The 25,017-nt window shown below is 42.6% G+C and overlaps 1 protein-coding gene across 7 annotated transcripts in view; it reads right to left on the reverse strand.

Annotated features, from left to right (window-relative positions):
• Nucleotides 1–25,017, reverse strand: part of SUGCT (succinyl-CoA:glutarate-CoA transferase) — a 506,744-nt gene that overhangs the window by 438,521 nt on the left and 43,206 nt on the right. For all 7 annotated transcript variants that reach the window (XR_012088437.2, XM_073003757.2, XM_073003763.2 and 4 more), the window contains one exon: nucleotides 5,235–5,330. Coding sequence is in view for 6 of the 7 variants with exons in the window: in XM_073003757.2 (XP_072859858.2) it covers nucleotides 5,235–5,330 (96 nt within the window). In the remaining variant the exon portion in view is untranslated. The remainder of the gene's footprint in view (nucleotides 1–5,234; nucleotides 5,331–25,017) is intronic.

The following is a 25,017-nucleotide window of genomic DNA, read 5'->3' on the forward strand; positions in this document are numbered from 1 at the left end:
TGAATATAGTATGAAGAAGTAATGGATTCATCAATATTGCTGATATGTCTTACCCTTTTTTGTGGCTTGTGAAAAGGTTGACGCTGTTGTTGTTGATTTTGAGATCAAAAGGACGATGTTGATGGTGCTGGAGCTGGGAATGATCTATCCTTTGGTTGAGGGTGAAACTGTCTGTAGGGCTGGAATCTTTGGTATTGTTGGAATGGTTGTGGGTAAAACTATGACTGCTTGTATAGAGGTCGTGAGAATCGAAAGGACTGTTGGTTAGTTGTACAATTTCGCCATCTTTCTTATGCAGATTTTCCACTGTCTCATCTGTTTTGTGATTAAAGAGACCGTGCTATCAAAGAGTAAATCTTCGATCCTCATCTTGGCGTCGTCAGACAAGTCAGTAGATCTCAGCTAAACATGCTGATGTAGTGATATCGAAGATGCCAGAGTTTTTGATGCTGTCTCCACTGCATGCCTGGCCGCAATTCTCTGTTGTTTCGCTAGAGATGTGGCCTCAGTGTGTGCATTAATGAGTTCGGTTTTTATCGATTTGGGAGCCAATTCCAATATTGGTAAGATTTTGGACCAGAGCTGGCACTGGTAGGCGCCCATCGTTGTTTGATAGTTGGCCACCAGAAGCAAAAATGACTGAAGCGAATAAATTCTCCTACCAATGATGTCAATTTGTCTGCCCTCCTTGTTGGTACGGGCCACTGAAGACTTGTTTCTCGCCCTGGATAGGTTGGACTCTGCGATTACAGAGTTAGGGCTAGGGTGTTTGGACAGGAATTCCATGTCCATTCCGTGTGTGTTGTACATGTTTTCCATCCATCTTGATATCTGTAAATTAGAAGGTGGCTTGTGCCATGTATCCTTTATTAGCTTCAGCATCAATGGTATAAAGGCCAAGCTGAGTGGTGGTAGTCTTTCTCGGTTGATATCATCGAATATGAGATCAGTTTCTGGAGAAGGGGTTTCTTCCACTTGTAACTGTAATGATTTAACCATCCGAGAGATCAATTGTGAGTATGATGTGAAGTCCTCTGAGGGGGATGGAGGATGATTATCAGTCGCATCAGAAGTGTAGGGATGTTAGCTGGTGATTCATCCGATGAGTCCCTTTCTACTTAGTGTTCAGATGTGGATGATGAAAATGAGGATGTGATTCTAGTTTCAATGTCAACCAGAGTAGATCATGAACGATGAGATCCTTGATCAGCTGTAGGAGGTGGACTGGTGTATGTCATGGTGACATGGAGGATTTGTTGATTTTCAGAAGAATGTTTGAGGCGTTTAGAATGGTCAGCATGATGCAATGGTGCGAAACGTTTCTTGGATGGTTTCGATGTCAAAGCCGGAGCTGGAGCCAGTTTTTGTGATCGATGCTTATGGTGTGTTGGAAAAGGTGATGGAGAGTCATACTGCAAACGCTTTCGTGCTTCATGTCGAGGAAGTCCATGATAGGCTTCCATGTGGCATGGATCAGTGTAAGGAAGAACTCCATATGGAGGCATATATCGGGTTGGGGAGATATGTTTCCTCTTTTCTTTTTGTTTTTTGGGAGATTGTTGAGGAGACTCCAGCTCCAAAAGTTAACTCTCAATCGCCTGCCCTGATGCAGGGCTCAAATGGGCCAAGGCCGCCTGGATGGTACCTCGGTCACAGAATGGCCGGTTTGGGGATAGGCTACTGGTAGATACTGGAGCCTGAGCAGCTGGAACTTGCACCTCCTCCCTTTCAGATGTCGATTCCAAAGCCTCTCCCGAGGATTCCACCATGATTGGAGATGGCAATGACTCCTGGGGAGGATCAATGTGTACTGATTTACTGATTTTAGACCTTTTAATGATTAGTTTTTCCTTCCTTTTCTTAATTGCCTCGTGAGCTCGGGCCACCTTTGATGTTGACGTCAACTTAGATTTAAAGTCAACTTATCCAATCCCTCTTTGAAGCAAGGGGACGGAGTCATCTGGCCGGGAGCTGACAAAGATTGTGTTTGTCGCTCAACCAACCTATCTGGTGACTGGACAGTCTCTACAGCCAGTGTTGTTGTGGGATTCATGGCAACTTCCCAAAGGTGAGATTGAAGCCTCTGAAGCCTCTGTTTAAGCATGGGCTTGGTAACTTTCTTGCAGGCTGCACATGATTGGGTTTGGTGTACTTCACCCAGGCAAAAAGGCACATTTTGTGGCCGTCTGAATATGGGATTTTGCTATTACAGCCGACACACCTTTTAAAAGGGGCTGAAGAGGCCATAAATGGTGGGGAAACAGAAGGGAAAAATGGTTGAAGAGATGGTAGCAGTAAGCCAAAAACGGGAAAGCAAAAATGAAACAACTCACGGGGGATCATTGATTAGTTGACTGTAAAATAAGAAGTATTCAATTTAGTCATAATTTGAAGGGGAAGTAGTTCTAATAATTGCTAGAAATCACTCAAAAATCGCTCTGTTTTTCCAGAGAACTGTACAGGAGGGCGGAAAAAAGGAACTGAGGGGAATCTTGGGTGGGAGGAGCATGTGCCCCATCCGGGAGCATCCCACTAAATGGTTATTTTTAGCTCTAGAATATTCTGAGAACGTCAGTGCAGATGCAGAACAACCCATCTGTGTGCATTCACAGAGGCCACGAAGAACTACTAATCTCTTGTTCATGCCAAAGCAGTTTGAATACGAAGCACAAGAGGAGGCACCACAAGATCCAAAGCAGATATTCAATATAAGTTTCTATTATGCTGTCTTAGACATGGCCATACAATCTGTTGAAGAGAGATGGCGCTGTTACAAAGGAATCAGTGACAACATTTGAAAAAGAAAAGGCACACAAAATGAGATTTTGATGTGGCAAAAATAGAAACATTTAAGAGACATTACAGTTCATAGGCTTATTCAGAATGATTTGTGTGCTAAAACTATTATGTATTTGAAAGAAGAAAATTGAAGACTGTTCTATTACTTGTTCTCTCGTTTTTTTAAAATATTTTTTTTCACAATTTCAACTTTTGTACTTTCTGTTTTTCCTACAATTCGTCTGTTTTTGAAAATTGGTGTGTGGGGGGGGGTGCAAGTAATTAGTCTTGCCTGGGGCACAAAAAACCCTGGCACCAGCCCTGTCTAGGTGTCCAGTGACACATTCTTCTATTTGACAAGTTTTCTAATTCCTTCACTGCTGCCCGTCCAAGTCTCAGTCTTCTGATTTCTTGGCTGCAATCTCTATTTGGATAAACTATTGAACCAAGGTACACAATTTGTTTGAACAATCTGTCTATATTAAAGTTATGTAGTCCTTCTGTAATCAAAATTTAGGTCTTCTTAATGTTCAAATGCAATCAATTTTTCTTTGGCACTTTGTTCTCTCATTTACGCTAAAAGTCATTTCAAGTTATTGCTGCTTCCCATATGTAAGATGGTCTCATCTGCAAATCTTACTAATGTTTCTTCCACTGGTTTTCACCCCTCCTTAGGCCTTCTTAATGTCCTTCCTCTGAACCTAGTCTGGCTTTCTGTATGACATGTTCTGTGTACAGATTGAAAAGATGCACACTTGTCTTACACCTTTGCCTATAGGAAACCATTCTGTCTCTCCACATTCTGTCCTAACCATAGCTTCTTGTCCACAATACAAGTTATGCATTAGAACAATCAAGCGCTGAAGCACGTTTTTTCCAGAACATCCTATAGTTTCTCATCCATACAGTTGAAGACTTTGCTGTAGTTTATAAAGCACAGATTGATTTTCTTCTCAAATTCTTTGATGTGCTCCAGTGGCCAGTCGATATTTGCAATATTTGTTTTAAAATAATTTTCCAGGAGAAGAAAATATATTGGACGAAGGAGGTGGGGCCAAGATGGACGGAGGTTGCAAAGTGAGAGTTCTCTCTCATTTGTAACCTCTAATGGAGGTTCTGTAGGCTTCAGACAGCCTAAATAATTTTCCAGGAGCGGAAAATATATTCCAAAAGAAGAGAAGTGCTGTCTGAGAAGGTGGGGGGAGCTGGTTGAACATTTATAAAGTTACTGTGATATACGAAGATAGGTGAGAGTAGGCTGGAAGATTGAAATTTGAACAATGAAGAAGCGGACTGTGAAAGAGGACGGGAGGAACATAGAACATGGAAGCTTGTTAAAAAGAGATCTTTAATGAGCGGCTAAATTATCTCTCTGTAAAGTTCCCCCTTAGGGTCTTGTCCAGTGGTAATGAATATTATTGAACAATCCTGATAATTCAGAAGTTGCCTACACCCACTGGAAGTTTACTTAATGAAGATTATTCAAGCTCGGAGTGACACCTTGGATTATAAAAATGGATGGACTGGAATAACTCCTTTCATTTTTGGAATCCAGCTTGAACATCAGGCATTTCCTGCTACATATAAGGTAAACGCCTTTGTTGCAACAGCTTGAGCATCATTCTGTTGCAAGAGAAATTAAAGCAATGGTCCTATAGTTACTGCACTCACTGGCATTTCCTTTCTTGGAGACTGGAATGTATCTTGAACGTTGCCAGTTTGTGCATCATTGTTTCATTTTCTATATGTACTGCCATATTCTTGTTAAGATTTTGACAGATTTGGTTTCCATATCTTGAAATATTTCTATCATTATCTCAAATACCCCTGGTGATTTCTTTCCAGAGCTTTAAGAGTATCTTTCACTTCACTTTTTACAACTGTGGATACTTCATAATAGAATTTCTCTTCAAAGGAATCTGTCATCATATAGTGTTATGTTGAATAAGCACTGCATTTTCACAAGTTGTTATATCAATTTCCTATGTCATTTGCAAAGAAAAAAATGGCACCATCAACATCATCCAAGGGCACACCCATCACTTGCCCCTTTAAGCTGATACAGACAATCAGACATGCCAGAAAAAAACTGAAGTGCTACAAAAAAAAACTAGCACCTGCCAACTGAAAAAAGCCAAAAAAATGTACATGAAAAAAGACCAGTCTTATTTGTAATTAGCGTTACGTCATGTAGTCAATAGGGGAAAAAAACTATCACCAGCTCAAAGACAAACTGCAATGTAGTTGCACTTCCAGTTAGCCATTCAAGTCACACCCTCACATAACAACATGACTATGAGTACAAGTCTTAATAATAATCAGGAACAATATTTGTACACTATGCCACTATATCTGCAAACCATTCCTTAGGGACAGAAACTAAAGAATTTCTCTGTTTCAAAGTTATCAAAAACACTCATAAAGGGGAAACCATGCATACTTCTCCATCCACTTACCTGGTATGGAACAATACTTGCATGCCCAGTGCCCCATCTTTGGGCTTCTATTTGGCAATTCAGGAAATTACTGGCAATATGGGAAAGGCAGGCAACCTGCAAGGAAGTGAAAAAGCAGAGATGTCCAATTCTGAAACTGTACAGAATTTAGAATTGATTGTATTTAGCCTCTTTAATTTGAAATAACTAAGGTAAAGGTAAAGGTTCCCCTTGACAATTTTTGTCCAGTCGTGTCCGACTCTAGGGGGCGGCGCTCATCCCGCTCTTCAAGCCATAGAGCCAGCGTTTGTCCGAAGACAATCTTTCCGTGGTCACATGGCCAGTGTGATTTAGACACGGAACGCTGTTACCTTCCCACCGAGGTGGTCCCTATTTATCTACTCGCATTTGTATGCTTTCGAACCGCTAGGTTGGCGGGAGCTGGGACAAGCAACGGGCGCTCACTCCATTGCGTGGATTCGATCTTACGACTGCTTGGTCTTCTGACCCTGCAGCACAGGCTTCTGCGGTTTAGCCCACAGCGCCACCACGTCCCCTATATACCTTAAATAAAAAAGCATATTATTCATTTACATACTTAAAATATTTATTCCCCGCCTTTCTTCTGAAGAGAACCTTTTGAAAAGGAAACTTACAATTTTAAAAAACAGTATTAAGATCTATAAAAACACTATTACAACACTTTAAAAGAATTAAACAGATATAATATTTAAACTGTATAAGATCATTATTCAGTATGTTGGGGGACAGAAGAAGAAATAAGCCTGAGTGCGAAAAAAAAGTATTGTGGCACCTAAAATCTTTCATAAAACATTCCTCATGCGCCTTTCACTAGAGTTACTATTAGAATTCATATTTGTGTTTGTTGAGATTAGCTTGGACTCAGACAACCATGTAAATCCACTGAGGCTCAGTTTGGAGGTTCATGCCAGTTGCTACTCATGGCACCGTGCATTCCCTTCCCCCACCTCCCCAGCCAATTACCCACTCCCCAGTTGGAGTGCACTCCGCTCCTCCTCCTCCTCCTCCTCCTCCTCCTCCTCTTCAGCTCTTCGGCCAGTCCCTAGCAAGAGCACAGGATTGCCTGCCCTGCCTCTTTGTCTGAGTGCGTGATCAGTCAAGGAGTGCTGGAGACTGGTCAAACAATCAAAGAGGAAAAGGAGAGAAGTACACGCCAGCCATGGAGGTGGGAGAAGGGGAAAATGAGGCACCTGTGGTGCTGTGCATACAAGCTGGCACAAACCTCCAAACCGAGGTTTGTGCTCATCTCGAATTTCTACCCATATTTAAAAGACAGTACCACTCACATATTTTGCATTTAAGAGTATATACAAATTTCAAAAGCTACAATTTTTGGTATAACAGACTTCTTGGATGTAAAAATTGAATGTTTGGATTGGTGTGCTATCAGTGAAAGAAGGGACCAAAAGCTAAAGGATACATTCTGAATTGTGAAATATAGATCTTGAGGGGAGAGTATCTGGACAGATGTTTCAAAAATGGATTTTAGAAGAAATATCCACATTGATGGAATTTTTTGTGGTGGGAGACCTTTACCAATATTTATGTTCTCATCTGCCTGAGAAGTAAGGTTGACCTACTTTCTGTAGCCTAAAAATTGAGAAAGACAGCAAAAAAAAAAATTACCTACATCTGTGACAGTAATAATTAAGTGCAGCAAAAACCCCAAGTCTTTAATCTTCCAGAAAATATCAGTTATATCTATCTCTTCCATTCTCTAATTGCATGTTGCCTACATTCATAAATGAATGCAGGCAACTGTGTTGATCACTATGAAAAAGTCAAATTCCATGAATAGATCTTTTGTAAAGCTAATGGGTCTTATGTATTTGCGAAGGCTTTCATGGCCAGGATCTAATGGTTGTTGTGCATTTTTCGGACTCTTAGGCCATGTTCTGAAGGTTGTTCTTCCTGACGTTTCGCCAGTCTCTGTGGCCGGCATCTTCAGAGGACAGCACTCTGTGCTCTGGTGTAGTTGGCTTTGGGAGTGGAGTATTTATGGCTGTGAGATGGGCTTTTGTCTTTTTCTGTAGATGCGTGATCAGTGTGTATTGTTGTGGGTGTATTGTTGTGATAAGGAGAGATTATCTGTCACTGTGGTCGATGGGTGTCATTAGCTGGTCTTTTCTGTGTAGTGATCCCTGGTCCTTGTGGCTGGGTAGAGTTTGTTGACCTTTTGCACGCTGTAATTTTGAGAGCTGGGAGCCAAGTTTTGTTGAGCTTCACACTTTCCTCTTTTTTGTTGAAGTTCTGCTGGTGCTTGTAGATTTCAATGGCTTCCCTGTGCAGTCTGACGTAATGGTTGCTGGTGTTGTCCAGTCTTTCGGTATTTTGGAATAGAATTTCATGTCCATTTTGTTTTAGGGCATATTCAGCTACTGCCGATTTTTCTGGTTGTTTTAGTCTGCAGTGTCTCTCATGTGCTTTGATTCTGGTGTGGATGCTTCATTTTGTGGTTCCAATATATACCTGGCCACAACTGCAAGGTATCCAGTATACTCCTGCAGTGGTGAGGGAGTCCCTTCTGTCCTTTGCTGACCGTAACATTTGTTGTATTTTTGTGGTGGGATTGAATACTTTTTGTAGGTTGTGTTTTTTCAAAAGTTTCCCCATGCAGTCCGTGACCCCTTTGATATATGGCAGAAATACTTTATTTGTAGGTGGCTGTTTTTCTTCTTCAGTTCGGTGTTGTTTTCTTGGTTTGATGGCTCTTGTGATTTCATTTTTGGAGTAGCCATTTGCCTGTAGGGCCCAATTCAGATGGTTGAGTTCAGTGCTGAGAAATTGACCTTCACAGTTCCAATTTGCACAGTCTACCAGTGTTTTGATTATGCCTCTTTTTTGCTGTGGGTGGTGGTTGGAGTTCTTGTGTAGGTACCGGTCTGTGTGATTGGGTTTTCTGTAGACCCTGTGTCCCAGTCGGAGGTCAGTTTTGCGTAGGACCATGACATCTAAGAACAGGAGTTGGCCCTATATTTCTTTTTTCATGGTGAATTGTATATTTGGGTGGATGCTGTTGAAATGGTTGATAAATTCTTCCAATTTTTCTTCACCGTGGCTCCAAATTGCAAAGGTGTCATCCACATATTGGAAGAAGATATGTGGGTGCGAGGGGTGCCCAAGCCAGGGCAAGTTTTTTTATATGCTCCATGTAGACGTTTGATAAAACCAGGCTGAGGGAGCTCCCCATGGCCACTCCATCTGTTTTCATTATCCCACTGGAAATAGCTGGTTGTTAGGCAGTGTTGGAAGAGGGCCTTGATGTCTTCTGGAAAGATCTGCTGGATGAGTGTCAGGGTGTCCTTTATCGGTACCTTAGTGAACAGGAATACTACACCAAAGCTGATCAGTCTGTCCCCAGGGTTGAGTTTTAGGGTGCTGACCTTGCTTATGAAATGTCCTGGGTCTTTGATGTAGGATGAGGTTTGTCCAATGTGGGTCTGTAGGAGGGCAGCTAGGTGTTTGGCTAATTCATATGTTGGGGAGCTGATGGCACTTAGAATGGGCCTGAGTGGGATTGAGTCCTTGTGGATTTTGGGGAGTCTGTATAGTCTTGGTGGGAGGGGTTCTGTCTTGCAGATTTGTTGAAGGACGTTGGGGTACAGGGAGGAACTCCTGATCAGTATGTTTGTTTTTTTGTGATTTTGTTGGTTGGGTCCCGTTTCAGTTTTCTGTAGGTGGTGGGGTCTAGAAGTTCCCTGATTTTGTCCTTATATTCTTGTTTTCATGATTACTGTGGAGTTGTTTTTGTCTGCTGGCATGATGATGATGTCCGGGTCTGAGTTCAGGGACTTGATGGCATTTCTCTCCTTTCTTGTTATGTTGCTTTTGGGGGGTTTGTTTTCCTAGTCACTTCCCCTCTTATTTCCTCTGCTTTTTCTTCTGGAAGATGATATAATGCTAATTCCATGTTGGCAATTATGTCTTCCACAGGAATTTTACTGGGTGTGACTGCAAAATTTCCTCCTATGCTTAAGACTGACTAACGGGTCTTAATTTCTTGTTCAAGATAAAGGTAAAGGTTCCCCTTGACAATTTGTCCAGTTGTGTCTGACTCTAGGGCGTGGTGCTCACCCTAGAGTCAGACACAACTGTATAGGTGTGTATGTGCATGTGCAGTTTTCTTGTTAGGAAAGCTAATTGAAAAATGATGTAGCTGCAGATAATATTATTTTGTGTATGAAACTTTATTATTTTGTAGCAGGATACTAGGTACAAGTTTTCAGTTCCAAACAATTTGTTTACTTTAGATGAAGACCAATACAGGCATATAGAGATGTCTGACATTTCTGTGAACTTGTCAAAGCTAGGTAAAAGTAAAGGTTTCCCTTGACATTTAGTCCAGTCGTGTCTGACTCTAGGGCGTGGTGCTCATCCCCGTTTCCAAGCCATAGAGCCAGCATTTGTCCGAAGATAGTTTCCGTGGTGATGTGGCCAACGTGATTAGACACGGAATGCCATTACCTTCCCACCGAAGTGGTACCTATTTATCTACTCATATTTTTACATGCTTTCGAACGGCTAGGTTGGCAGGAGCTGGGACAAACGACAGGAGTTCACTCCATTGTGTGGATTTGATCTTACGACTGCTGGTCTTCCAACCTTGCAGCACAGAGGCTTCTGTGGTTTAACCCGCAGTGCTACCAAGTCAAGATAACGCCAAGCCCAAATACATGAAGCCTGAGAAGATCACTATATCTTCAGGATTGGAAAAGACATACGAGTTCTGAAAAAAGGGGGGGCTGTCCTTTGTTATCAAAACTACCTCAACAAAACATGATGGAGTGTTGCTGGAAACATTGGGGGAATAGCACCCCCATCTCACAGAAGCCTATAGTCAGGCCCAGTGGGCACTGGTGGGCATTCACACATACATACAATCATACACATTATACAAATTGTCGGCCGCTTATCTTCTTCAATGCATTGTTTTTACAGAATATAGCCAGGAATTCTCTAGAATACTCTGAAGACATGACTAGGTTGCTGATAATTTGCTGCTCATTGTAATGTCCTCAGTTCCTAATGTTCCTGAGTCTATTATAATACATTTGTTATAAGAGAACTGTATTTATGCAAGAAACATTTGTTATGCTTTAATAAATGTTTTCCTTGTGGCTAGATCACAGAATCTAACACAACATGAGATGACTTTTGCCACTGTGGAAGTAGCAGAACAAGCATGCTGAAACTCATCAGTGTTTCCAAATGCTTTGCAATTCTCCATGACTGGAAAACAAAATAATACATGTCATTACCAAAATTATTTAGTCTGTAGCTTAGTGTTTTCCTTAAAGCCGGAAAGGCATACTTTGTTTTCATTTGAAGAAACAAACCCACAAGGGTGGCCTAAAGCAGATGTTCTAAATGATACAACCTCACCATTCATTCATTTGGACAGATGGATCTATCTTCTGTAAATGTGTATTGTAACCTCTGTCTACATTTACCTAGCTCCTTTCTGAACTGACTGAAGAGCCATTCACTCATCTCAATTCTTCTGTGTTCTGATCACAAAAGTTGACCACAACACCTGCTGTGCTCTACATATCTAGCAACATCAGAACAAAACAAATGGCATACTAAAATTCTCTTGACCTAAACAAAAAATCAGACATCTGGAGGAATTAGATACCAAGTGCCAGTGGGAAGCAAAGAGGGACCAGAGTTTAAAAGGTTGTTTTTAAAAATCACAAAAAATGTTACTGTAACCTGATCAGTTATGTCAAAATAACACATGTATAGCCCCTCCAACACACTTGCGTAAGAATGAGATGAAAAAGTAGAAAATAATGACCAGAGTTGAGTATTTATGATGGCCTATGTCCATCAATGTACATTTCAGTGGCAAATTGCTCCTGGTAAGTGTTCACATTTCTTGCAATGTACCAGGTCAAGCAAGTGATGTGTGCCAGGTAATAAAGCCACTGACTTTTTAAAAAGTGGTAATTCACCCTTAAAATTTACACCAATTGACTAGTATTAAAGATAAGTAATAGGATTCGAGACTGTGGCAACCCCAGACCTACTGGAGTATCCCACCCTATAATTATGCTGCCACCAACCATTCCCTATAAGGAGTCACACAGACCAGGAATGGATTTTAATAAATAAAAGAACAAGGTTTATTGAAACAACAAACAGGGTAAATAAAAGAATCAGGTAAATAGGAAACTGTAACGTGGCATAACCCCAATCACACACATACAACAGCTTGGTTCCCACGGAACACTTTAAGGTAACGCACAGACCCTGAACCTATCAGTTCTGGCTACCTATATAGAAACCTGAACCTATCAGGTATGTACTAACTGACAAACAGTTGTACCCAGTCTGACACACAGACTCCAACTCTCCTTCTCCACACAAGCTCCAAATATATATACAGTACAGCTCCTCCCCCCTGATGTCCCGCCTTCCACTCCCCATAGGATGGAACTTTCCCTCCAAACCCATGACAGACAGGTACCATCAGTGCTGTATGTGACACCTCCCCTCTTTATAAGTTGTTTTGCAGGGGAAAAGCTAAAGTGCTTTTCTCCAAAAAAACAACCAGGATCAAAACACAAAACAGTTATACATTATAACACAATCCCATACTTACTCACTCTAGGTCAAACATATCATTTATGCATTTAAACATTAATATTTGCAATACATCAAGTTACCTTTATTAATACAAACCAAGCCTGTTCAATAAACAGGTACATTTAACTTTTGGTCACCAAAATATACATAGTCCATGGTTTCTTCGCCGTCTTCACTCGTCGGGTCTTCTTGACAAGGCGTCAGCAACACAGTTCATTGACCCTCTGACCACCTTCACTTCAAAGTCAAAATCTTGCAGGTTTAAAGCCCACCTCATAAGTTTACTATTATGGGTTTTCATTGTCTTTAACCACTGCAGTGGTGAGTGGTCAGTGCACAGAACAAAATGTCTTCCCCAGATGTAAGGTTTGGCCTTCTGAATCGCGTATACTATGGCCAGACACTCCTTTTCCACGGTTGCCAAATGTCTCTCACCTTTCTGGAGTTTCCTACTCAGGTAGGACACTGGATGCTGGTCACCATTTTCATCCTCCTGGCAAAGAACTGCTCCTACCCCGCTGTTAGACGCATCGGTGTAGATGATGAACTCCCGGTCGAAGTCAGGAGCACGGAGCACTGGATAATGGATGAGCGCCTCCTTCAACCTCCGGAACGCCTCCTCACAGTCGCTGGTCCACGGGATGCGGTCATCAGTCTTCTTCCGCGTCAGATCGGTCAGCGGAGTCGCCATCTCGCTAAACCTCGGGATGAACTTTCTGTAGTAGCCCACCAACCCAAGAAATGATTTGACTTTTTTCCTGGTGTTGGGTCTGGGCCAATCACGAACGGCTTCTATCTTGGCCTCAAGGGATTTGATCACTCCTCCCCCTACTATGTGACCCAAGTATTTTATTTCTGGGCTACCCAGCTGACACTTGCTTGCCTTTACTGTTAGCCCTGCTGCACTTAACCTCTGCAGCACTATCTCCAGGTGTTTCAGGTGATCTTCCCAGGTATTGCTGAAGATCCCTATATCGTCAATGTAGGCCACAGTAAAGTCACTGAGCCCTGCTAAGGTCTGGTCCATCAGCCTTTGGAATGTGGCTGGTGCATTTCTGAGACCAAAACTAAGGACTCTAAACTCATATAGACCGAAAGGGCTGCAAAATGCGGTCTTTTCCTGATCTATAAGGTAGTTCAGATCCGACATCTTGGAAATGACCCTGTATGGTCCTGCCCATTTGAGCTGCAGTTTGTTCTCTTTGCAGGGCCTAAGCCAAAGCACTTCCTCCCCTGGGTTAAAGTGCCTCTCCCTGGCTTTCTGGTCATACCAGGTTTTCTGTCTAACCTTCTGAGCTTGCAGGTTTTCTGCTGCTATCTCTAGGTTTCTCTTCAGGTCATTCATTAAAGTGTCTATATACGTCACAACATCTTGTGGGTCATCCTGGGTGATCTGCTCCCAATTTTGTTTGATTAAATCAAGTGGACCTCTTACTTTTCTCCCAAACAAAAGTTCAAACGGACTGAACCCGGTACTGGCTTGGGGCACTGATCGATAAGCAAACAAAAGGGATTGCAGCTTCTGGTCCCAATTGTTTGGATTCTCTGCCAAGTAAGCCCTAATCATGCGCATCAGAGTCCCATTGAACTTCTCCGTTAACCCATTACTTTCGGGGTGATAGGCAGTGGTTTCCTTGTGTTTAATTCCACAGATTTGCCATAACCGTTTCATGAGCTTTGATGTAAACGATGTGCCCAAATCTGTGATTATTTCTGAGGCAAATCCCATCCTGGACATATACCCCACCAAGGCATCTGCCACTGTGTTAGTTTCGATGTTAGTCAAGGGAATGGCTTCGGGGTACCTCGTGGCATGGTCCACAATGGTGAGAATGAACCGGTTCCCCCTCTTTGTGGCCTTGGGCAAAGGTCCCACAATATCCACTCCTATACATTTGAACGGGGTGTCAATCACAGGCAAAGGGCACAACTTCGCTTTGGTCCTGTCACGGTTATTCCCCTGCCTCTGACACACATCACATTGTTTACAGAACTCCTTGATCTGCTTCCCTATTTCAGGCCAGTAAAAATTTTGTGTGATTCTCTGCTGTGTTTTGTTCACCCCCAAGTGCGCAGCAAACATGTCAGAGTAAGATCATGGGGCGATACTTTTCAGGTACCACTAGCTGACTTCTGATCCCATCTCCCCCTTTTGAGATATTCATCAGGGTCTCTCTATATAAAATTCCCTTTTCCTCGTGAAATCTCGCTGGGGTTTCAGGTGTTAGCTGGGTGTCTGTCACCTTTTCAAAACACTTTCGGAGAGTGGCGTCTGCCTTTTGCTCTTGGCCAAATTTGCTGTCCGTGGCTAAGGTTTCTGCCACGGCTTCGGGGCTACCCTCATCTGCTTCAACCTCGGGCTCTTCAGTACCCCCCTGAACTGTCCCCGTGGTAGCTTGTGAGCGTGTAATCACTAGCACCCGTTTCACATGTTCAGCCAGGTCATTTCCCACGAGCACGGCTGCTGGCAGAGTCGATGAAATCGCTAGCCGCCAAACTCCCCTCCAGCCTTGAAAGCTCACAGGTACCTCAGCTACTGGCAGTGAGATCACCTGCCCCTCAATCCCTGCCACCTTCAGGCTCTCATTTGGGATTATATACTTCCTAGGAATAATGTCTGGATGGCACAGGGTCACCTGAGAACAAGTATCCCTTAGCCCCCTATACTGATGGTCAAGTATTCCTACGTCCACCCCTGCGGTCTCAAACAATTGCGAATCTGTCCTCACTAGTAAGCAGCGCTTGACCTCCACAAGAGGACCATTTTCCTCAGCCTGATCAGCAGATGTAACTGGTCCAGATTGAGTAGCCATGGTAACAGGCTCCCTCAATGGCAAGGAGCTTTGCTCTGTCTGGACACAGAACACAGCTTTTGGCTTGGTTCCACTCAAATCATGAGGCAAATTTCCCTTTAGCTGCTTTAATTTCTCACACTCTGAGATTAGATGGCCCTTTCCTTGACAGAAATAACATTTTCTGCTGTACTTGGAGTCTTTCTCATCTGGTTTTGGTTTTCCCTCCAAAATCTGAGGTCTTGGGGGTTTCATGTCTGAGGGCTTCCCTTCAACATGGGCCCCTCCCCCTTGCTGGTTTTTCCCTGGTCCCTGAGAGTACCTGCTGTAGGTTTCTTTGGGCTTACCCACAGATTTCCCCTCAGCACCTAAGGGCTTCCTTATTTGGGAAATAAAATCTGCGATCTCTGCCGCTTCTGTCACCGATTTAGGTTTCCTCTCCCTCACATGGAACTTTAGTTCCCCATGCAGGACTGAATAAAATTGTTCCAGCGCTATCAGGTCTTTGAGCTGCTGGAAGGTCTCTGTCCCCTCCTGAGACAGCCATTTCTCTAGCAACCTCACCAGTTGGGCCCCCACTTGGGTAAACGTCTGCTCTGTTTTTTTTGTGAGTGACCTAAATCTTTGCCTCAGCTGTTCAGCATTTATCCCATGCCGGGCAAACACCAGTTTTTTAAACTCAGCGAAGTCTTTCAGCAGTTCCACTGGCATCTCTGCATAGACTTCTGCCAGGCTGCCACTGATTAAAGATCGCATAATGGTCATCTTCTCAGTTTCCCTTACTGAGAAGTCCACAAACGCTCTTTCCACGAGGGAAAAGAACACCTCAGGGCAATCTCCCTTGTGGTACACAGGGAATTTCTTCAGGTCAGTTTTAGACAATTGGCCCACCTCAGAATCTCTATTGTTATTATTGTTCTGATTCATCATTTCCAATTTTCTTAACTCAAACGCCATCCTCTCTCTCTCCAATCTTTCTTCTCTTTCCATTCTCTCTCTTTCCATTTCAAATTGTCTTTGTTTCTCTTCCCTTTCCATCTCAAATTTTCTCTGTTTCTCCCTTTCCTTTTCCTCCATTTCCCTCACCCTCAGTTCATGCTGTTGGGCTAGGAGCATTCTTCTGAGTTCTGAGGTCAGTTCTCCCGTGCTCTCATCCTGCACTGAGCCAAATTCCTCCTCAGAACCTTGGTCTCCCTGTGGTTCTCTCACTTCCCCCATTTCTGCCATTTGGCTTCGAGTCAAGGGCATAATCCCCCCAGAACAGGCTGCCTTCAAAAGTCACGCCTCAAAATAAAACGACGACTTTTTTCCTTTTGCCTCAGAAACAGCCTTCTATAGACTGCTGCTGTCCCTCCAGCACCAACTTGCAACTGTTGCCAGGCAGAATCCACCCCCTCTGCTAGGCCTCTCAGCAGACAGGCTAGATCACTGTTACTTCACGCAGCTTTGCCTCAGCCCTTTCCCGCCAAAACGGGTTGCCTCAGAGCTCCCTAATCTAGTCCCCCAATCTGAGTTTGCACGTTCTTCCACTAGCCTACCTCCCCGTGAGGTAAGCCTAGAAGATTACCTACGTGCCCTCAGATTTTCCCTGACTAGACCCCCCTTGCTCTGGGCACACTTGCCAAGGCTTTGCTGGACCACTGGACAACTGGACTAGTCGTATCCCACACGCTGGACACCAGTCAATGTGGCAACCCCAGACCTACTGGAGTATCCCACCCTATAATTATGCTGCCACCAACCATTCCCTATAAGGAGTCACACAGACCAGGAATGGATTTTAATAAATAAAAGAACAAGGTTTATTGAAACAACAAACAGGGTAAATAAAAGAATCAGGTAAATAGGAAACTGTAACGTGGCATAACCCCAATCACACACATACAACAGCTTGGTTCCCACGGAACACTTTAAGGTAACGCACAGACCCTGAACCTATCAGTTCTGGCTACCTATATAGAAACCTGAACCTATCAGGTATGTACTAACTGACAAACAGTTGTACCCAGTCTGACACACAGACTCCAACTCTCCTTCTCCACACAAGCTCCAAATATATATACAGTACAGCTCCTCCCCCCTGATGTCCCACCTTCCACTCCCCATAGGATGGAACTTTCCCTCCAAACCCATGACAGACAGGTACCATCAGTGCTGTATGTGACAGAGACATACCATATATACTTGACTATAAGCTGAGTTTTTCAGCACAATTTTTTTTGCTGAAAAAGCACCCCCTTGGCTTATACTCGAGTCAGTGTCAAAATTACATGTTACTTCAGGCGTTTTCCCATCTAAGACCACCCTCTTCTTTTCGGGCATTTGAGCAAGAAGGAGAGTGGCTGTGTGGCTGTGATTTCCAGCCGGGTCAAAGGGCAATTGAGCTTCTAGGATGGGAAGGCAGCAATGGCTCCCTCCCTGGGCTAAGTCTAATCGTTTTCCTTTTGTACTTTTCCCCCTTTTTAAAGCTTTTTTTAAAACTTTTTTTCCTATTTTTATATTTATCAACTGTTTAAGTAATCGTTGTATTTCTTATATATTTTGTGTTAACTTGAGTTGTTAGAGTTCCGAGCGTAGGGGAAACCGGCAGCGCGGGTATTCCTGTTGCCGTGCCTAGGCGCGAGAGGTTCTTTAAAAAAACAAAAACCCCCAAATAAAAATATAAAAAGGGGAAACAGTAGCATTACAGCAGTTTACACTAAAAATAATAAGACTGTAGAGACTGATTGGGGGTGATTGCGGTTTACTCACTTCCGTTTCCCTACAGGTGGATTGGCTTTGTTTGTGCGGCTTTTTATTTCTCTCCATTAGTTGCCGCTTCTGGCTCCCCCCTTCTTTCTGGTGTTACTTGATTTTGGCGCCATTTTAGTTTTGCCGTCTGTTGCAGCACCCCCCTCAGTTTTGCTTGGATTCAATTTTTTCCCTTCGTTGTTGCTGCACTCCCCCTCCTTTCGGCTTGGCTTGGTTTTGGCAGCGCTTCAGTTTTTCCTCTGTCGTTGCCACACTCCACACACACACCTTTCTGGCTTGGCTTTGCTTCAATGACAAGTCAGCTTTCATCTTTTGTTGTCACATTTTCCTCTGTCCTTGTTTGTTGGACGGTGCTTTAGTTCATGCTCAGAAGGGCAGCATCTTCAAAAACATTTAACCTACTGATGCCTCAATTAATGTAATTTTACTGGTATCTATTTTTATTTTTGAAATTTACCAGTAGCTGCTGCATTTTTCACCCTCGGCTTATACTCAGGTCAATAAGTTTTCCCATTTTTTTGTGGTAAAATTGGGTGCCTTGGCTTATATTCGGGTCGGCTTATACTTGAGTATATAATTAATCAGAGAAATTTTTAAAAAAAGTTAAATAAGACTGCCTATTGTGTTTCATACATGCATTTTAAACTGAAGGCCACCTCATATATTTCCTTCCTCCCAGCTTGTCAATAATAATGGATAGTACAAGGAAATATTCACATGGCAAAGGTTTTTTTTTACAGAAACACTCTGAGCATTACAGAATTCCCACCCCACAAATGCTCAAGGACTAACAGAATGCTCAGATTTTAATGCACATTTCCTAGCTGCCTGATTTTGGTTTCAGGACCCTTAGTTACTTCATTGTATTGTAGCATGTCAAGAACCACCACACACCACTATCTTCACATTCTGGTCTGATGAATTCCCCCCCCCCCACAAGGAGCTGGGACCTATTTTAATGGTCAGCCCTCATAGGCTACTGGATCCCATAGGACTCCAGGATTCCATGCGAGGGATATCGATTGATCTGGCTGGTGCTCCTGTCGAGGCTCTGGTTGACAGATGATCTGCTGCCACCGCCAGGGCTATAGACACGATCGCTCCTAAATGTCTTCTCCGCTGCAGAACTTGACCAGCGCCCTGGTTCAACCAGCCGCTGAGAGCTATGAAGCCGAACAGAAGAAGACTGGAGAGCATTTGGAGGCAGAACCCAATGGAATATAACCTAAAAGCTCTTAGGATTGTGTCTAACCTTTACCTCTCTGAGATAAAGGCTGCAAAGAAAGCTTACTTTGCCGTCCGGATAAGCGAAGCTTCCAACCAGCAGTCAGAATTATTTCACATAGTACACGCAGTCTATCCGGAATTGGTCATAGTGATTGGCCTCCCCTAATATCTCACCTGACTAATATGCAGCATTTTTTAAAGCTAAAGTGGAGGCCATTCGCCAAGACCTAACCCCCTATCTGAAACCAGTAGATCGAGCCAAGACATCCAGCACACCATCTTGCCTGGTGAGAATTATTCACTTTCAGCCGGTGACATCACTTGAGGTTGACAAGGCACTTGATCACTGACGTGCCACCACCTTATCCCTTGACCCTTGCCTGGACTGGCTAATCAAAGCGGCCAGGCCTGTGACAACCGAATGGGCCACTGCAATAATGAATGGGTCTCTCCAGGAGGGCAGGGTTCCCCTTGCCCTCAAGGAGACACTCATTAGGCCCTTTAGGAAGAAGCCGAGCTTGGCAGTGGACAATATTGGCAATTATAGGCCCATCGCCTATGTTTCTTTCCTTAGCAAAGTTGTAGAGAGGGTGGTGGCCGATCAGCTTCAGGCTCTCTTGAATGAAACCAATGCCCTGGATCCATTTCAGTCAGACTTCAGGCCATGTCACTGTATGGAAACAGCACTGGTTGCCCTGCTTGATGACCTACTGAGGAAAGCCGATAGGGGCAAAATGCCCTTGTTGGTTCTCCTTGGTATCTCAGCCGCCTTTGAAACTGTTGACCACAGTATCCTCCTGGGACGGCTTTCTGAGTTGGGGATTGATGGCCTGGCTCTTGCCTGGCTCCAGTCCTTCTTGGAGGACCATTCCCAGAGAGTTCAGCTTGAAGAGAGTGTATCAGCCCCATGGTTCCTCAATTGTGGGGTGCCGCAGGGCTCAATCATCTCTCCAATGCTGTTTAATATCTATATGAGGCCTCTGGGAGGGGTCATCCAGGGGTATGGGGCTTTGTGTCATTAGTATGCTGATGACACGCAGCTCTACAACTCCTTTTTTCCAACAGCAGTGGATGCCATTGTGTCCCTTGAGTGCTGCCTCGGGGCTGCACTGCAATGGATGCAGGAGAATGGACTGAGGGTGAACCTGGACGAGATGGAGGTTTTGAGGGTGGGTGTCCCTCCTATCAGTGGTTTGGGAAGCTCTCTCTCTTTTTTGGGGGGGGTTGACTCTCGCCACAAACAGTGTGGTCCACAGCTTGAGGGTCCATCTTGACCCAGCTCTTACCATGGAGTCCGAGGTAGCATCTGTGGTCCGCACCGCCCATCTACATCTTTGGCAGATTGCCCAGCAGCACTCCTATCTTGGTGCTCATCACTCTGGTCCATGTGCTCGTAATCTCGAGATTAGAGCACTGTAATGCGCTCTACATGAGGATACCCTTGAGATAGATGAGGAAACTACAAATGGTCCAGAATACGGTTGCCAGATCATTAACTGGGGTCACAAAATACCAACATATTTCCCCCACTCTGGCAGCCATACACTGGTTGCCTATTCATTTCCGCATCAACTTCAAGGTGCTAATGCTTCCCTTCTCGGCGGTAGCTCCTCGTCTTTGGAATAGCCTCCCTCCTGAGATCCGTATGGCCCCTTCCCTGAGCATCTTCAAACGCCAACTGAAAACCTGGCTGTTTAAGCAAGCCTTTCCTCCATCCACTGTCTGATTTTGTTTTTTTGTGTTTTCTCTCATCTTGGATCGTGTTGCTTAGTAATGTATTGTTATGATTTTAAATTGTACTTAGTTTTGATATGTTGTCACCCACCTAGAGTAGTCGGTACGACTAGATGGGCAGGCTATAAATGTAACAAATAAATAAATATAAAGCCCTACATGGTTTAGGACCTTGATACCTGACAGAGTGCCTGCTCTCGCCTAGCTCTACTCATGTCAGTCAATCTAGCCAGGCTGGGCAGCTGAGGGACTTGATCCCAAGAGAGGCCCAGAAGGAGAAAACTAGAAATCAGGCCTTCTCAGAGGTGGCCCCTCAACTCTGGAACATTTTGTCCCTTGAAATTTGCCTGGCTCCCTTGCTGGGAGTTTTTAAGAACAAGCTGAAGACTTGGTTATTCAAGCAAGCTTTCCCCCTTTCCATTTCTTAATTCAATAAACCTTATCATATTGGATCTTTCTATGTTGTCTGATATTCTTTGTTTTAAATTTTGTTTGTAAGCCGCCCAGAGTAGTTTCACTGAATGGGCAGGGTAAAAGTTGGAAAATAAATAAATAAAATAAAATAAATACCTTGAAGAAAAATCAACACACTGCAAATATCAACAAACGGGATGACATGATTTTGCCCCACCAAGCAGACCAACTGTCCTCTGAAACTCTTACACAAAGGAAAGAGATACATGAGAGAAACTGATGGCTATCAGTGGAAGTGGTCACTGTAGGAAGTTAGGGTCTCTCAAATATGTATTTTTCAAAGTGGCTTCAATGTAAAACAACTTGTCGATCAGAAATCTAAGGCACTGCATTACTTGAATTTAGACCATAATCTATATATATTTGCTTTCAATAGCCCACATGATTGGCTAAATCATGCAGGTACCCAAACCAGTTCTGCTGAGCCCCCTGCAGAAATGCTTATGACCATAATCTAAATGAGACTGTACAAAAGTTTGTGAGTGGCACAAAGAATTTTCAGAAGACACAGTGAAAATTAGGGGGAAAATCCCTATTACCGGTATATAAAAGATGTATTATCATATTCTGACTTAACACTGAACTGCAGAAAAAGACACAATCAAAAATTCCATCATTGCATGGCTTTGTTAATGCAATAGCTTGAAAAACACAGCCACTCAAAATAATATATTTTTAAAGGAAATAATTCAAACCCACTTCTAAGGGCATCCTTTCTTTCATCTGTCTACACTGCAGGCTACAGTACTGCTACCGCCTGCTTCACACAACAGAGATCAAGAAATTACAGGCAGTCCAAATTTGCGGTTGCTGAATGAAGAATAATGTGGATTTAAGACTAAAAAGACATTTGAATGTTGCCTATTATTACGTACCTTTGCCCTAGTGAGCTCTGTGGTAACATACAAAACAAATCCCTGGAGGCGAATCAAATGTTTGAAATAGAACATGCTTTTAAAGAGAAAGCTATCCACTGTTCAGCCACCTATTTCACATTCCTTTGAACACTTTGTGATGTCTTCAGTACAAATGAACATTCAAACATTCATACGACAGTAGACAGCAGAAGTCAAAGAAACCATCATTTAATATTCTTTTTGATTTGAAAGATCACTGAATTAGTATTAATCTTCTATGCACAAGAGGTAAAAATATGGGCAAGTTTTGCATCAATTACATCCCTCTCCCCCCAAATTCCAAATTACCAGCAAGGAAAGATTAAAATTATTTTCAAACTCATTTTGATTTCATATTTTCAGAGAGTATTATTTGCCAAAATATTTTTTCAGCTGAAAGAATACTGCTAAATCCCAGCATTCCCAAGACACATTTCATTTGACAATCCCACTGTAGGATTGTTGTCTTTTCTATCCATTTTTTTCATCAGACAAAAATAGCTCTGCTGATTAAAAAGATCAAAAGCTAACATTCTAAAAACAAATGCCAATACCTCTCAAACAGGAATGAAAACTGTCCATTTATATCACAATTGCTAAAAGTCAGTGAACTCTGGTGGACAGAATGCTGGACTGAATTTATGTTCAAATCCATTTGAAAGTGGGAATTACTAGAAGTCATAAAGAAACTTCACACGTCATCCCCTTTTCCCACTCACAAAACAAGAATAGGGAAGACCAAACTAACTGAAAACATCACTTGAAAAAACAGTATGGTTGCATGACTACGAGTCCATGTGTCATCACTTATAATTGCCCTTGTCTTTATTTCTTTGGCTTTGCTAGCAAGTTCATAGCATTATCACAGCCTGCCTTTGTTTCAGATGCTATCTACAAAATTTAATTGCTGGTGAAAACTGCAGTTCATTTACCAGCTGCTTGGAGGATACATAATCACATCTCTTCCCTCTCCCTCACTGCTGCATGAAATTCATTTACAGTATATCTAATGGCTATTAAAAGACAGATGATAGTTCCCTCTTTAACAGGCAGTTATCCCAAGTGTGTTCAAACTGAAACAGGTGGCAGTACTGATAGTAAGTTCTCTAAAAGAGGAAGATAAAGAGGGATACTATAAAAGAGCAAAATCAACAGAGCAGGAGAGTCATGGATGGATTGTGTGTGAGAGAGAGAACAACAAGGTATAAGAAAGAAAAGAAGGAATATCCATATGAAAGAATACTGTATTTTTCTGTGTATAAAACTATACTTTTCCTCTAAAATATTTAGTTTCAAAATGTAGGGGGGTGCTTTGATCCCAGCCTTCCCCATCCACTTTCTTGCAAAGAAAGTAATTCTGGGTTAGAAAAATGGGGGGGGGGCATGTCTTATATGTGGGAGCGTATTAAACATGGAAAAATATGCCAGGTCAACTGAAAACAGTCCTGTATTGTAGGAGTCCATGTAGTCATAGAAAAAAAATCCATAGCACATTTTATGAATGCTGGACATATGGATCTCAGGGATTTTGTAGTGTGGTTTTCTATTATTCTCAGAGAACCCAAAAGAAGTAAGAAAAATATAGTTGAAAGGGAAAAATGGCTTGAAATTTCATCCTCCCTAAACAAGATTGGTTGTGTAGCCAGCTGTGAATATAGCACTAATGTTCACACTATACTGGCTGCAAGCACAGAAATCTTCAATAGGACACTGGCCTTAAAAAAAAAATTAGGGTTATCGCACAACTTAAACTATATATGTACGCATTTTAATGGCAGAAACCTGAAAATCAATAACTAGAAGCAGAGCCAAAAAAATTTTAAAAATTGCACTATACAAATATAGTTGAGCACAGGCTAAAATCACAGTCCACAGTCCAAATACTTAGGCACATAAAGGGCAAGTAAGTCCCAAGCAGACTGTTGATTTTTTTCCTTCCTTAACACCAGCCCTCCCATGCTGCATTGCAAACATATTTTGTAAGTCTTCTCAGTTTCAAAAGACAGAGCAAAGACGGTGTAAAGTGGGAGTGGGCTCCCCATGGTTAATCATGTAGCTCTCTGTATCAAAGCAAGGATATTCTGTTTGTAGACATTGGAAAATATGTAATAAAATATTGAATTTTACAAAACCATAGGTCAGACTGAAGCAGGCTGCAGAATTTGGAATGGCTTGGGTATTGGGTTTTTTGTTTGTTTGTTTGTTTGTTTTGCAACTGGTTGCAATTAAAGACAAGAATGACATTAAAAACTTCCAAGAGATAGTTTCAGGCCACAACAGAAGACACAGATCACTTCTATACTGGAAACAAGTCCAGAAACCACTCCCTTTTTATTTACTAACATCTAAAGAGTACTATTGAGATGCTGACGCTAAAAAGACTGGAGTTGACAATCATAAATAATGGGGGGGGAGTTTCAAGGGGACATCACGTCAAGGGTTAAAAGTTCATAGGCAAGAGACAATGGAATATTCAAATTTACTAAAATCCAAAATCAATTTATTTAGGATCAAGAAGGAAGCAATGGGAAACCATTTCTGAGAATTCTATACCTAGAAAACTGTGGAAAGGTTTGCCATGTGTTAAAATCAACTTAAGGACATGTAGTTATTATTTTTTGAAAAACATCTGGATTTCCTCTTCTTGTGATAAAGCACTGCCCCCTATTAGTCTTGAGCTATCACATAATTTACTAAATCTACAGAAACATCTTTTTAAAAGCAGACATCCCAGCTCCTTGAAATGGAGTTAGAAAATATTTTATTCTATAGATATCAGTCTGCACATTGCAATCATCTATATTTAGAGCATTTCAGTTCTCCTACTGCTGATCCTTACAATGCCAAAAAGGTATCACCGTTGCACAAGAGGAAGATATCATGAGACTTGAGAGAAATGCAAGGATTGCAAAAGTTTTTTAAAAAGTCATAAAGGGGAAATACTAACAGGGGAAAAATATAGCCCAGTAAGCAGAGCAGGTAGAATGGAGAAGCTTAACATTTTCATCCACTGCTGCAGTTCTGAAAAGAAAGAACTACTCAGAATGAAGAACAATGAATATGTGAAAAATCAAGAGCTTATGAAACCTCTGCCTAGGATATTCATGTTTGGATGGGAAACGGTTACCTTATGAAAAAAGGAGTCAAGGTCCGGCATTCCGCCCCCCCCCCCCCATGTCTCTTTATGAATAGTAGTAAGCACAAAAGGAGATTCTCTAAACCAGCGGTCCCCAGCCTTTTTGGGGCCACGGACCAGCTGTGGGGAGCGAGCTCCATGCACAGGAGGGTGGGGACACCCCC

The sequence above is a fragment of the Pogona vitticeps genome, chromosome 6 (assembly GCF_051106095.1).
Source record: "Pogona vitticeps strain Pit_001003342236 chromosome 6, PviZW2.1, whole genome shotgun sequence".
In the NCBI taxonomy this organism is placed as follows: domain Eukaryota; kingdom Metazoa; phylum Chordata; class Lepidosauria; order Squamata; family Agamidae; genus Pogona; species Pogona vitticeps.